The 14218-nt window shown below is 52.4% G+C and overlaps 1 protein-coding gene across 2 annotated transcripts in view; it reads left to right on the top strand.

The window, feature by feature from the left end:
- BMP7 (bone morphogenetic protein 7) overlaps nucleotides 1-14218 on the top strand; it is a 93803-nt gene that overhangs the window by 30480 nt on the left and 49105 nt on the right. For both annotated transcript variants that reach the window (XM_032257214.1, XM_032257215.1), the window contains exon 2: nucleotides 4411-4603. In XM_032257214.1, the coding sequence (XP_032113105.1) occupies nucleotides 4411-4603 (193 nt within the window). The remainder of the gene's footprint in view (nucleotides 1-4410; nucleotides 4604-14218) is intronic.

Consider the following 14218-nt stretch of genomic DNA (forward strand, 5'->3'; position numbering starts at 1 on the left):
TGTTCTTTCTTTGATAATGCATACAAAATTATTTTCAGAACGTGACGATATGAATTTCAGGGAGAATGGAGTAACATTGTGGTTCCTTCTTCTCATAGTCTCCAATTAATTAATGAAGGAAGTCCTCTCAGAAAGCCACACCAAAGAGCCCACAAATGTTTGCAAGAAATTTAGTTCCTCACTTTATCCCTGAGTTTCTTTTTAGAAAAGAAATCTTGTAACCCTGATACCCTAACAGTTAAGATACAGTTTATCTTATGTATTAAAAACGGCTGTACCTGCAGCTGTTACAACAAACCTTCTATTTGTAATTATGTATCAGTGTTTCCTTTCTTTATTGGGCGTGACTCTAATGATTGTACCTGTGTTTATGTCATGCTTATTCAAACAAATCTTTATTGTTCGGTCTATTGCACTTTTTTCTTTTTTTTTTTTGCAAATGTAATCACAAGTGCAGTGTGTAAATGCCCACAGCACATGTTGCCTTTTCTGCATTGATTGTCATTCTTCCGGCTCATTGTTTTAGAGGCCCTGTAAACTGGCGGACTCAAGTGGCTCACCTCTGGCTTTCTCCTGTGAGCACATGGCCTATTTCTGTGATCTTTCCAGCAACTCCGTGAGAAAGGGCCATTGTGATTATCCACCGGGAGAGGGGAACGCAGGGGATTAAGCAGCTTGGGGAAGGTCCCACAGCTGGTAAGTGGCATGGCTAAGATGCAACTCAGGCCACCTGGCTCTAGAGAGTGTGAAGATCATGAGGGTTGAGCTTTGGAGTTCAGCTGCTCACCTGAATTTTGACCTTCGGCAAGTGATCCGGCCTCCCTGAGCCTCAGTTTCCTCGCCTGTAAAATGGGGATCAATCCTGTCTCACGGGATTCCATCAGATGATGGCAAAGAGTGCTCAGTGCGCGGCTGACAGAGTAAGCATTCAGCAAACATGCGCTTTGCACTTCTGGGCTCTCCAGCCATCCTCAATCGTAGACCAGATATTTCCCAGCCCCCTTCTCTGCTCAGGCTGATGGTGTCTCTGCCAGTGGGGCTGTTCTGAAGCCAGGTTCATCCAGCACTGGGGGCAGGGAACTGAGGCTCTCTGGGGACCCACTGTGTTCAAGATGCTGGACTTGGCCCCTGTGCATGATTGCGGGAGCAGCCCTCTCTCCTGAAAGTTGAAGCATGGTGCACCGCAAGGGCTCTTCCTGGCCTTCGGAGGTCTGACTGTGCTGCGGTGGAGAACAGAGATGGCTGGAACGAGACTTTGTCTTTGCGTCACCTCTCCTGGTCCTGTGGAGAAAGCCCTTGAGAAGCCATGAATCGTCCGGAGACTCTGCTACCTCCTTCATGGGGCAGGCGTGGCCTCTTCCACCTCTCTCCTAGAATGCTCGCTCTTAAAAACCTCTCAGGGCCGGGTGCAGTGGCTCACACCTGTAATCCAAGCACTTTGGGAGGCCAAGTCAGATCACTTGAGGTCAGGAGTTCAAGACCAGCCTGACCAACATGGTGAAACACCATATCTACTAAAAGTATAAAAATTAGCCGGGTGTGGTGGCACGCACTTGTAATCCCAGCTACTCGGGAGGCTGAGGCAGGAGAATCGCTTGAACTTGGGAGGCGGAGGTTGTGGTGAGCCAAGATCATGCCATGGCACACCAGCCTGGGCAACGAGAGCAAAACTCCATCTCAAAAAACAAAAAAACCAAAAACCTCTCAGATGCAGTGCGTTAGGAACAGCTTCCAGGGTGGCTAATGCTGCACAAGCACAATCTCACTTCTGGGCGTGAAGCACGTGTCCCGTGATGTTCATAGCGATACTGCTTTCAGAGCCCCAATCTGGACACTCCCTGAATGCCTATGAACTACAGAATGATACGTGAATTGTGGGCTAGTACAGCTATGGGCTGTCATACAGCCGTGGGATGAACGAACATGCATAATGACATGGATGAAAAGCACAGGCACTGGTAAATGAAAGAAGCCAGGTGCAAAAGATGATACATCGTACGAGGCCCTTCAGAGAATGTTCAAGAACAGGTGAAGCTAACCTATGGTTTAAGAAGTCCAGGAGGGAGAGGGGCTTGGTAATGTTATTTTTCTTGACCTGGGAGGAATCTCCATGACTGGGTTAACTTTGGTTTACACTTTAACATGCTACATGTATGCAACGGTGCAGTTAGAAAGTTCTAGCAAACACACAGAGGACCCCCCCCCGCTTGCAAACCTGTTCATGCAGCAGCTGAGATGCACGGTGGTTCAGGACTCTGGTTCGGACAGGACCTGGGCTTGAGTCCCAGCTGTCTGGCCCTCGGGAGACCACTGGACTCCTCCTGGGTCTCAGGTGCATGCCCCCGCCACCTATACAGAGCTGTACCCACCTCCTAGGGCTGCTTACCTCTTAGGGCTGGCATGAGGGTTGACTGAGCTGGAAAGGTGACAAAGGACTGGCCCAGGGCATTCCCACGGTGATATAGGTCGTTTGCCCCGCCTTCCCACTTGGGGTCACCTCCCTAGGCTCACTTGGTAAAGTGGCTGTCCTTTGTAGAGGCTCCTGCCTTCTCTGGAAATAAAAGTGGGGGATTGGTGACATCCCTGTGGCCTTCTCTCCCATTCATCTGGCCTGTCCCATAGATGGGATCAGGAGAGAAGGGTTCCTTGTGGGCATGAGAGGCATGTTTTGACAAGGAGAGCTGTCATCTGGAGGGACCCTGGAACGGTTTCTGGAGAGCCCTTCCCTCCTGCCAGCTCTCCATATATGGCCCAGGATTCTAGCAGCTGTGGTTCAGAGGTTGTCTTCCCAAGGTCTCTCCAAAGACAGGGACACTCCTGTGCCCAGCCAGAGCCCCCAGCCTCAGGGACTTCATCTGCCCCTTCTTCCTGATAGGGAACAGCCTGAGTGGGTCCCCTGCCCTCACCCCGCTCTCTTTTTGGACTATTGTTAAGGTTTAAATCAGACAGTTTTTAATGGAGTTGCTCAGCAAGGGTCTTGTGGCAGCTGGTACTGTGAACCTCTTCCTGAAGGGAGTTCCCGTCCTGCTGTCCCACGTGGAGCCAGGCAGCCATAACCCAGCCTGAGAGCTGAAGATTGCTGATCTCATTTCTCCTTTCTTCTGACCAGTCTGGTGGCCAAACTGGGTCTGCTCTTTCTCCCTCTCTCTCTCTAGTTTCCCACCTCCAGACAGGAAGTGGAGATGGGCGGTGTTTCCAGCAGATGAAAGGTGTCTGCAGGTTCTGCCCACTGGCCTGAGCATGGTCATTCTGCCCCTTCCAGCCCTCCATGGCTCCCAGTGTCACCCCTGCTCCATTTTGGTCCAGAGAGGGCATGAGCCACAGGAGCCACAGATCCCCACCCGGAAGCACCATTCCTGGGCTTTCATCCTGGTGCTTATCATCTATGAAATGGACGTGACATCTTAGTCTAATATCGCTGCCAGGAGAAGCGAGAAGGGTCATTTCCAGCCGGCCCCCCACCACCCACCCCCACCCTGCCAGCCTGCATTCTGCTATTCACTCCTTTAACTGCTGTTAGTCTACTGCTGTGGTCGTAAACCTTGGCTCCTCATTAGAAATATCTGGGGATGCTTTAAAAAGACACGGATTTCCTTGGTTCAGGAGTGGGTAGGAGTAGCTGCCTGCTGGAGCCCACTGTGTGCTTCTCTTCCCATTCATGTTCAGTGGCCTGATGTTGGTAGCTTGAAATCTGCCAGGGTGGTGGTATTTACACAGTGGAATCAGCAGACGCTTCATATCAGGTCCCAGAGAGCCGGTTGTTAAATGTTTACCAGCCCACACCTGGGCCAGGACATCAATATTTTCTAAAAGCTTCCACAGTGATTTTCATGTGCATTCAGGCTGAGAACCCCTGGTCCTAGAGATGTCCCCTACTACGCACAGTTAGGTTTATGCTCACCAACAGTAGCCAACAGTTATCCAGCCCTAGCAGATGTTAAGCTATTTGTGTGAATTAGATCATTCATCCCTGACCACAACCCGTGAAGGAGGATTATGATCCCCATTTTTTAGAAGATGAAATTGGGGCCCATCGAGGCTTTCTGTTATCTTCTCCAGGGCCACTGTGTTGGTTAGTGGCTGAGGCCAGATTCCAACCCAGGCCTCAGCCACTGGGACCTGAGTCTGGCCAGGACCTCTTGATGGCTGTGGTTAGTGCCCTACTTTTCCCAGCAGGTTGGACACAAAGTCATGTTCTTGTCATTCATGATGACCATGGGGACCATGGGGTCTGCGCCCGTGACCCTCCAGTCTGCAGTGCATTGGGACGGAAGGAGCAGTTGTCTCTGGGGTCACTGGCAGTGGGCGCGCCTCCATCTAGCTTAGGCAAGATGCTTGGACTTGCGGCTGGAGTGAAGCCCAGACACTAACGAGCTGTTGGTGCCGATGTGTGTTCTCTTCCCCTTCCAGTGGAACATGACAAGGAATTCTTCCACCCGCGCTACCACCACCGGGAGTTCCGGTTTGATCTTTCCAAGATCCCAGAAGGGGAAGCTGTGACGGCAGCCGAATTCCGGATTTACAAGGACTACATCCGGGAACGCTTCGACAATGAGACGTTCCGGATCAGCGTTTATCAGGTGCTCCAGGAGCACTTGGGCAGGTGGGTGCTGTATGGGTGTCTGGGAGGGGTGCTGAGTTCCCTCTGGGGGCAGAGGAAGAAAGGGGTGACAGCCAGAGGATGGGTCAGATTGGCGCAACCACCTGCCAGCCCTCTACCAGCTATCTCTTCTAATGAATGTGGATGGTGTATGTCACTTTCTTAAGGCAGTGACTGACAATGAATTCAAGAATAGTAGAAGGCAAGGGAGCCTGGGGATGTGTGGTGCCATGCGGGTATTTATAGGCAGTCTGGATCTGGCTGGGTGCTAAGGGACACAGAAGAAAAGGGAAGGGAAAGAAACGTTTGCGAAGGGTTAACTCTCTCCCATTCATCACTCTGAAACCCGGTGCATGATATCAGGCAACCAATTAAAATGACCATCTAAAATAAAATGTTAGGGGAAGGAAAAAACTCAAACCAAAAAATAAATAGAGAACTCATAGACTTCCAAGAATCACTAGGTCAGAAACCAAACGTGTGTGTTGAAAGTCTTTAATTTATCAAGATCCATTAATTTCAAGGTCTTGTGAGAGGTAAGGAGCCCTAAGAAAAAGGGCTGGAACGTTTAGCAGGTGCATTCTATTCATACAGTCCCGAGGCGGAAGTGACCAAGGTCCTATTTCTCAGTGGCTGGGTTGCTGGATGCCTCAGGCTGTCAGACATCTAGTGTCCCCCCACTGGGGTGCCATGGCAGGGAAATTAACGGCAGGAAGGTGGTGTGGACACCTCCTTGTGATGTGCAGGCCTAGTATCTTCAGCTAGAAAGGGGACTTGTGACCGCAGACAGGGACAGGAGAACCATTACAGCCACGTTTGCCAAGCAGTGTTATTTGGGGGTTCATCTAAGTACCAAGAAAACAAAACTGCTCTTGAGTGTTCCAGGGTTTTGCTCTTGTTGCCTCATTTCATATTCACAATAGCCTTCAGCAGTGGTGACTCATCTGCGAAATGGGGAGAACCGAAGTGACCTGAAGCCAAAGAATGAGGCCACCCAGAGAGAATGTGGCCACATTAGGATGTGAGTCAGGTTTGCAAAGCTGGAGCCCATGCTTATGAAACATATTTATTTCAAAATTTGTTTTTAGACCAGGTGCAGTAGCTTACGCCTATAATCCCAGCACTTTGGGAGGCCAAGGCAGGTGGATCACTTGAGGTCAGGAGTTCGAGACCAGCCTGGCCAACATGGTGAAACCCCGTCTCTAATAAAAATATAAAAAATAGCCAGGTATACTGGCGTATGCCTGTAATTCCAGCTACTCAAGAGGCTGAGGCAGGAGAATTGCTTGAACCTGGGAGGAGAAGGTTGCCTTGAGCCAAGATTGGGTCACTACACTCCAGCCTGGGTGACAGAGCAAGAGTCTGTCTCAAAAAAAAAAAAAAATGTTTTTGAGTAGGCAAGACATATTCATGGTATGCAATCGAAAAGGAAGAAAAGAAGCCATGGTGAAAATGAGGGCTCCCAGGCCCCTTCCCTGAGGCAGTCCCTGCTGCCAGCTTCTTGAGTCTCCTGAAATCAGCAAATGTATCTGTGCATTGTTGTTTTCACCTGTTGAACCCTGAGGTGCACTCACTCCTGGGGATGTGATGTTCGTTGTTGGATGATGATCCCTGGCAGCTTTTCCCAGTGGTTCATATGGGGTGCCCTTGTCTTCCGAGTCACCTCACTGTTCCATGCACGGGCTGTGCTGTGTTTCATGCGTGTACGCTGGCTCCTCTGTCTTATGAGGGATGGTGCCGCAGGGTGGGTATCCTTGCTGACACACCTGTTCATGTCTATCAGTCAGATAAAGTTCTAGAGATAGAATTGTGGGGTCAGAGGGTCCACACATGGGTAGCTTTGGTAGACATTGCTGGGCAGCTCTCTGGGGAGGTGGCATTGACGTCCACTCCTGGCAGCCAGGGAGCTCCTTGTTGAGGATGAAACCATGGCCTCTGTGTCCAGGCTGTTTTCTGGATTTGCCACCCAGCTCCTGCTTCGTGGGCACCTGGTCCCATCATGGTCTGAGGTGCCTCTGCTCTCTTGCCTGAGATCCATGGGGTGGCTCCTGAGGCCTGCACGGGTGGACAGCAGGCCTGAAGCACTGTGTTTTGTGGAGGAACGGGCGTTCCAGGCATCCTCCCAGCCAGGCTGCCGGCAATAAGCAACTTGGGCTTGGGGGTGCCCATTCTAGTGCGGGGGTCCTGCTCCAGGGGCTTCTGGCCTGCTGGGTGACTCAGCCCCCTCAGCACGGTACCTGCTGTGTGCCCTGCCTGAGGGCATCAACCGGAAGGAACTGGACATGAGTCCCTGCCCTGTGGGAGCTCCCATTCCAGCAGAGGAGAGGACATGGCAGGTGGGAGTCATTAGTAAGGAAGGGGATGGGGCTGAGAAGCAGGGGCAGGAAAGATGGAGCTGCTTTCTTTAGGTTTCTACATGTTCTTCCTGTGTCTCCTGAAGCAAAGCCTCCATTCTTCAGAAGTTAAATGGTTAAATTAAAAAATATTATTTATTCATTGTCTGGACAGGTTGTTTTTGAACCTAGAACCAAGACACCCCTATTATGTAGTTCCCCAGCTATTAAGAGCATGGGTTCAGATCCTGCCACCAGGTACCCGTGTGGCCTTGGGAAAGAGTCAACTCTCAGAGCCTCAGTTTTCTCCTCTGTAAAATGCGGATAATAATTGAATCTCCCTTCCAGAGTTGTGCTGTGGATGAAAGAGGGTGACATCCTTATAACCGTGGCTCACACACAGGAGGTGCTCAATACATGGTCACCTGCGTTAGTAGCATCGTCATCACAGCAGGAGGTGGAGCAAGATCTCCTTAGGAAGCCGCAAGCCCGGGTGGTGGCACTGCCTTCCCATGTGTGTCCACTGTGCCGATTCCCCCCATTCTGCCGTCTCCCAATGGGGACAAAGCCCTGAGCTTGAAAATGCTCTTCGAATCCCCCACGCTTCTGCAGTTCACCTGTTCAGAGATGGGGCTCTTTGCATGCCCCCAACCTGGGGCCATACGGCTTCTTCCAGGTGGTGGTCTCCCGCCTTCCTCAGCCCAGAGGAGCCCAGACCCTGCCCCGCGGCCCCTGCCTGCAGTGTGGCTGCCCCGTTTTCTGTGCTGCCAGCCGCCCAGCTGTGCAGGGCTGGGACATCTGACGAGCTGTGCCTGAGCTCCAGGAAAGCCCGGGGGTGCTGGGGATTAGCTGGCTTTGGGTTGGCCTCAGCGTCTCTCCCCTTGTGGGAGTCACTTTCCACTGAGTCCTCTTGATCTCTTGGAATCCTGATTAAATTCCGATAATGAGCGGAACTGGAGGCCTTCCACAGCCCCGTGGCCCTGCTTAACACGCGGCCCCAGACAGCTGGAAAGGCATGGTGGAGCCGCCCTTGGCGGGCTGTGGAGTGAGTGGGGGCTCAGAGGCAGGTCTGGGGACAGTGACCTTAGCTCCAGAGGCCTTACAGGGGCGAGAGGGGGCTGCTAAAGGATCAGAGTCTTCTCCTCATTTTCTGAACCCCAGGCCTGGGGCCAGGCCAGCTGGGGACTGGCTTCTAGGAGCTGGACTTGCTCCTCCTGTCCCCATTGATGTGAACTTTAGTTCCAGCTGAAGCTGAGGATATCTGTGGTCGGGGTCGTGCTGGTTGCCCTGTTTCTGCTGTGGAGCTGGGACCTGGCGCCTTCCATCCCAGCCTTCCCCGTCTCTCCCCAAGTGTGTCCCAGGCTTGCCCCCTCCACAGTGCTGCCCCACATGTAGGCGACACGCTTCTGCTTGGGGAGCTGGCCTCTGAGCACCCCCTGGGAGGCCAAGGCCAGCCAGGGTAGCAGAATGTGCTCCAAGGGAGTCGGCCGCCACCAAGGTCGAGATGATGTCGGCAGCTGGCTGAAAATGTCCCTGGGTTCATCTCAGCGACGTTGGCTGCCAGGAGGGTGACCTCAGCGTGGACTCCAGGGCCAAGACTTGGATCAGCTGCAGCCTGAGTCACTCTGAGAAAGAGGGAGCTGCCCCCGCCTGTCCCCACCACGCGGGATGGATTGGCAGAGGAGGCCTGGGCTTAGCTCCCTGGGTCCCTTTAGCCCAGGCAAAGGCTCCTGCCCTCGGCCAGCCCTGAGATGGGGGCCCTGAGTTTCTGCCTTTCTGAGAAGCTCCCAGGGGATGCCCTGATGATTTTGGTCCATGGACCTGAGACGGTAGATGGAGCTGGATGAGGAAGGAGGAACGCTGCAGCCCCCTCCCAGGGTGGCCCTTGGGCAGTGGGCCATGAGTTTCTTGGCCAGTCCTTTCCTGGGGATCCTGGGGTGGTGGCGACTTATTATGTGCAGATTCAGGATTTGGTAGCAAGAGTCTGGGTAGGGTTTGCCCTGCCGTTATGCCCCATAAGCATGTTTGGGCAGAGAGACATGTCACGTTCCAAGCACGTCCCCACCCCTGTGGCTGAGGCTTCTTGTTGCATGGGGCTGTTTGCGACTGTGCTGGACACTTCAGCTTTGTTTCGTGTCTTGGAAAGGTTCCTATGAAGATGTGTGCAGAGCCTGGCTTCTAGGTGGGAAGCAGCTTGCCCGAGAGCACACAGCTACAAAGTGGCAGCTCTTAGATTGCAGCACCCACCGTCTTAGCCGTGGCCATGCCTCAGTGATTCCCACAGTGCTGATTTCCTCGCCTGGGGCTCAGATGGGTCCACTGATGGGTCCTGAGCTGGTGTTCAGCCTCGGCTGTGCATTAGAATCACAGAGGCTTTTAAAACTCCTGATCAGTGAGGGTTGCTTTGGTGTGCTTTAAAAGCTCCCAGGTTGATTCCCTGTGTGCTGGGGTGTGAACAGGTGGTTAAGAGCTCTGTAATTTCTCACCCGTGAGCTGTCTTACATGTCCGAGAGATGGAAGAAAAGAGATTTCTTTTCTTTTCTTTTTTTGAGATGGAATCTCACTCTGTCACTCAGGCTGGAGTACAATGGAGCGATCTTGGCTTACTGCAACCTCCACCTCCCAGGTTCAAGAGATTTTCCTGCCTCATCCTCCCAAGTAGCTGGGATCACAGGTGTGCGCCCCCACTCCTGGCTAATTGTTTTATTTTTAGTAGAGACCACGTTGGCCTTCTCCAACACATTCCATGTTCCCTTCAGCTTGGTCTCTCAGAGAAGACTGTTTTTCTTCCTACAAGACTGAGCCCAAAGTGCAGTCCAGACCATAATTGTCAGTCTCAATGGCACAGGAAAGGGACTGGCTAAGGGTGAAGATTTCTTTGGACTCTGGCTCGAGAAGCTTCTGCAAGCTTCTGGAAGCCTCTGGAGCTTCTTGCTGCTCCAGAAGGCTACGTGCCTTTTTTCTCGTCTCCTGGCTTCTACCCCTTCCCACTACACCTCAGCCCCAGGGCATGAGCTCTGGTTTTGAGCTGCCTTCTCAGGATGTACCAGTTCAGCTTCCTGAGTAGCCTCTTCAGAGGGCAAGGAGGATTCCTTCTGGCTGCTGGGAACTTCCAGGGTGTCCTGGAAGGTCAGAGGAGGGCAGCCTTCGTCAAGGAGTCTTGGCATTTTTTGCTTACAGCCTGTTTCTTTGGGCCCCACTCCAGAACCAAGCCTGAAGCTGCCTGAGTGGGAGTGGCAGGCCCTTCATGCCTTTGGTTCCCCATGGGGTCCGATCATGGATCTGCAGGATCCCTCTGGAAAAAGCCACCCTGCTGGGCAGAGACAGCAAACCACTGTGTTCAATCCAATTAATACCGGAGACACGGCTGGCATGCCCCGCTCAGCATCCGGGGGCCAGATGCCCGCTGGCTTCCCGTCCTGTGGTCTGAGGCCATCTGGTGGGCCTTGGTGGCTTTTTTGATCTCTGTCCCTGTTATTTCTTCCCATAATTCATCCCAAGCCTGGCTTCATGGGGAGAATAGAAGTGGTGGCCGGGTTTGCTGAGTGTTTGCCATGGGTGGGAGGCCTGAGCAAGTGGCCCGCATTTTCCCTCATTCCCCATAGGTGTTACATCATGTGCAGTGAAGCCTAGCGGGTGTCCCTGTGAGGTGGGCAGTCCTCCCCTCTTGTAGACCACCTGTGGGAAAGGTCTGCTCCCTTTACGTTTCCATCAATTTAGCTGAGTGCACAATGTGATCTTGGAGCCTCCTCTCTCCCATGACGCTTGTCTATACTGGAAGGAGGGATGGCTGCCTTTGGGAACAGTCATGATGACAAGAGCTGATTGCATGCAATGGGGACTCTTTACTACTTCCCACAACAGCTCCCCATGGAAGCACCCTTATCCCTGCCCACCCCCCTTGTTTTTTAGAGATAGAGATAGGCGGGGTCTTGCTCTTTTGCTCTGCTGGAGTGCAGTGGAGTGATCACAGCTCACCGTAGCCTCTACCTCCCAGGCTCAAGCGATCCTCCCACCCAAGCCTCTCAAGTAGCTGGGACCACAGGCACACACCACCATGCCTGGCCAGTTTTTGACTTTTGTAGAGATGAGGTCTCACTATGCTGTCCAGGCTGATCTCAAACTCCTGGCCTCAAGTTATTTGCTTGCCTTGGCCTCCCCGAGTGCCGTGGTTACAGGTGCGAGCCACCGTGCCTTGTCCCACACCCTTTTTCACAGGCAAGGAAATGAAGGCACAACGCTGGACTGGGGATTAAGAATGAAAAGCTTGCATCTTTCCGCAGTCACATGTTTTTCTTCCTTGGCGGATGGATACACTATTTTCTTTCTCCTCATGGCAGTCCAGTCCTGTAAATTGGGTAATGGTGGAGCAAATTGTATTTTCCACACAAGGAAACTGAGTCAGAGAAGACCAGTGACCTGCCCAGCCTGTCCCAGCCGTGTGTAGTGAGGCTTTGCAGATGCACCAGGAGCCGCCTTCCTTCCACCACTCGGAAGTTGTGCGGACTTGGAGAGCGTTGGACCCTTGCCGAGTCGCGTGGGGCTGCGTAGTGACGTCTGAGCGAGATGCGAGTGGGGTCCAGCAGAGACAGCAACGGGCACTCCACAAGGGCAGGAGTTTGCTCCCTGTGGTATCCATTTTGCCTAGAGCCTGGCGCATAGTAGGCGCTCAGTAAGACACTGAATGCATGAAAGGATGAAAGCATGACCTGGGCTCCCCTTTGAGGATGTGGGCTTCCTGATTCCCAGGCTGCATGGTCTGGTCCTGTGTGCCTGAGCCACGCACCACAGATACCTGCTGGATGAGCGAGTGCCGGGCAGCATCTTTGCGCTGGGGCTGGTCCGTCCTAGCAAATGCTCCACCATGCTTTCCCTTCCAGAACTGAAACTCGAGAATGCCTTGCTTGCAATCTTTCTTCAGCATCTGAGCCTGATTTCCAAAAAGTGAAAATTGCCTGTAATTATGATACGTTTTGATCCTATGGATGTTCCCCTGCGATGATTATAAGTACGTTATTTAGAGCTGCGTGCCAGTGGGCGCCCAAGGGTAGGTCGGTTCTTGTTTGCAAACAGGGAGGCATCAGCGTGTGCCACAGCCTGGAGTTCTTTACGCTGGAATGCATGAGGGGAGAATGGGCTTTCATGGCAGTAGCTCTCTGGATAACTTGATCTGGCACTTTGATTCCAAAAGCACTTCATGCTTGGCCCCGGGCCTCTGCAAGCCTGCAGAATGTATTAACATCCAAATGTATTAACATCTGTGTTTCAGATCAGGGTCTGTAATTGCTTTAGCCTTTTTGGCAGGAGACAAAGAGAATTAATATTTTTCAATTTGGTCATAAGCACAGTCATCTGTAGCTGGGAAGAAAAGTGTCTGCTCAAATACTAACTCTAGGGATGGGGAATACAGGCGTATCAGGAAGATGTTTTAAAGGAGACAGCCACAGTTAATGAGCTAGTTCAAGTTCAGAGTGGAAGTAGGCATGTGGGTAGATACTCAAGGTTCTTCCAAACCCTGCTTCTGCTTTCGCCTTCCTATTGCCACCTCTGTCGGTACCATATTCTTCCTTTTCCTCAATGCCCCTGGCTTTCCATTTTGTCACCCCAAGAATGGAAGGAGGAAAGCTGACACCTGGCCTTGCCTTCCAGCACACATGCCACCCTTCTCCTCCTGGGACCAAGGCAGGCATTGCTAATGGATCCCAGCCTTTCCTTTCCCTGGATCCTTAGTACAGGCCTCTACATAAGGCAGCCACTGGCGCTGAGTGAAGCTGCTATCAAATGAAACCTGTGGACCACCGGTTTCAGGTTGGGTTTCTCCGAAGCTGACCCTCAGCTGAGGATTGTGTGTCTGTGAGAGTAAAGGATTCGAAAATGCTTCCAGGAAAGGCCTGTAGGAGCATCGGGCAGTGGGACTGGCCAGGTGAGGGAGTGGCGCTGCGCCGAGTGCTCCGAAGGGTGACTTTGGCTTGCTCCTCCTGCTAGAGGCTCTGGAGACAAAGTTGCATCCTCACCCTAGTCCCATCAAGAGAGCAGAAGTCTTTATACCTTGTCATTTGAGGCAGGGTTTCCATTTCCCAGCCTCTGCAGTAGTGACCTTTGGGGTGGCTCATCCTCTGGGGTCAGGGCACTCCTGGGCAGTGTAGGGGGTTCAGCAGCAGCCCTGGCTTCCGCCTACCAGATGCCAATGACATCCCCACACTCAGCTGTGAAACCAAAAATGTCACCAGTCATTCTCAGTGTCCCATCTTTAAAGGCTCCTAACTAGGCCCTAGAGAAGAGTTAGGAAATGGAGATGGGGCAGAATGGCCCTGATTGAGAAGCACGGGGTGGGGGGCGGGACGTGACGCGCCTCCGGGTGACACAGCCGAAGCTGAACACACTTAAGTGGGAAGTCCCTTGCCCACCCTGTCTTCCCACCTTCCCCTTCACCTGCTCACTGCTGCCTACACTAAACACTAGCTGTGCAGCGCCTCACACACATCTGTCTGGGGTGGTGCTCACACCCAGCTGTTGTCAGAACCTCCTGGAAATATATTGGAAGAGAAAAAGACAGGTTCCTATGTTTAACCCCAACTAGTCAGGTGTAGGGGTTAGGAGTTTTCATTATTAATGTTTAAAAACAAGCTCCCAGGACTGGCCATGTCACTTTCGTGGCCCAGTGCAAAATGAAAACATGGGGCCCCTTGACAAAACTGTATAAAGGATTTCAAGACAGCAATGGCAAAGCATGAAACTGAGCACAGATACTTCTGTGTGCCGGGCCCTGTGTGACTGCGAGGGTCACACGCCCGTGAAGCCGGTCCTGGCCTTGCCATCTCCCTGGGTATAGATGTCTGTTGATACCTATGTTGACAGATGTCTTTATACAGATATCTTTCAGCCCCGGCCTCATCACCAGCTGTCTCCTGTACACACGGACACGTGGAAACGCACAGATCCACAGAAACACACCAACACAGACATAGCACACAGAAGCACGCCCGGTTTCCCCTATTTTAACACCTTACATCAATAGGGCACATTTTTCATAATCAAGGACCCAGCATCTGCATTTTTATTCAGGAAAGTCAGTCATTTATTCCGGACCCCTTTGCTTTGACTTCTTGTCCTTCTGTCCTGTCCAGGATGCCACCTGTCCTCAGTGGCCATGTCCCCTGGGGCTCCTCCTGCCCGTGTCTCTCTCTGGCTTTGCTCGTTTCTGAGGGTGACAGTCACCCAGTGTTTGCAGGGAGTCGATGCAGAATCCTCTCCCACTATTGCTGGGTCTACCTCAGCTCCACCT

Source organism: Sapajus apella, unplaced genomic scaffold, assembly GCF_009761245.1.
Source record: "Sapajus apella isolate SASKATOON/1434 unplaced genomic scaffold, GSC_monkey_1.0 scaffold96, whole genome shotgun sequence".
NCBI classification, from domain to species: domain Eukaryota; kingdom Metazoa; phylum Chordata; class Mammalia; order Primates; family Cebidae; genus Sapajus; species Sapajus apella.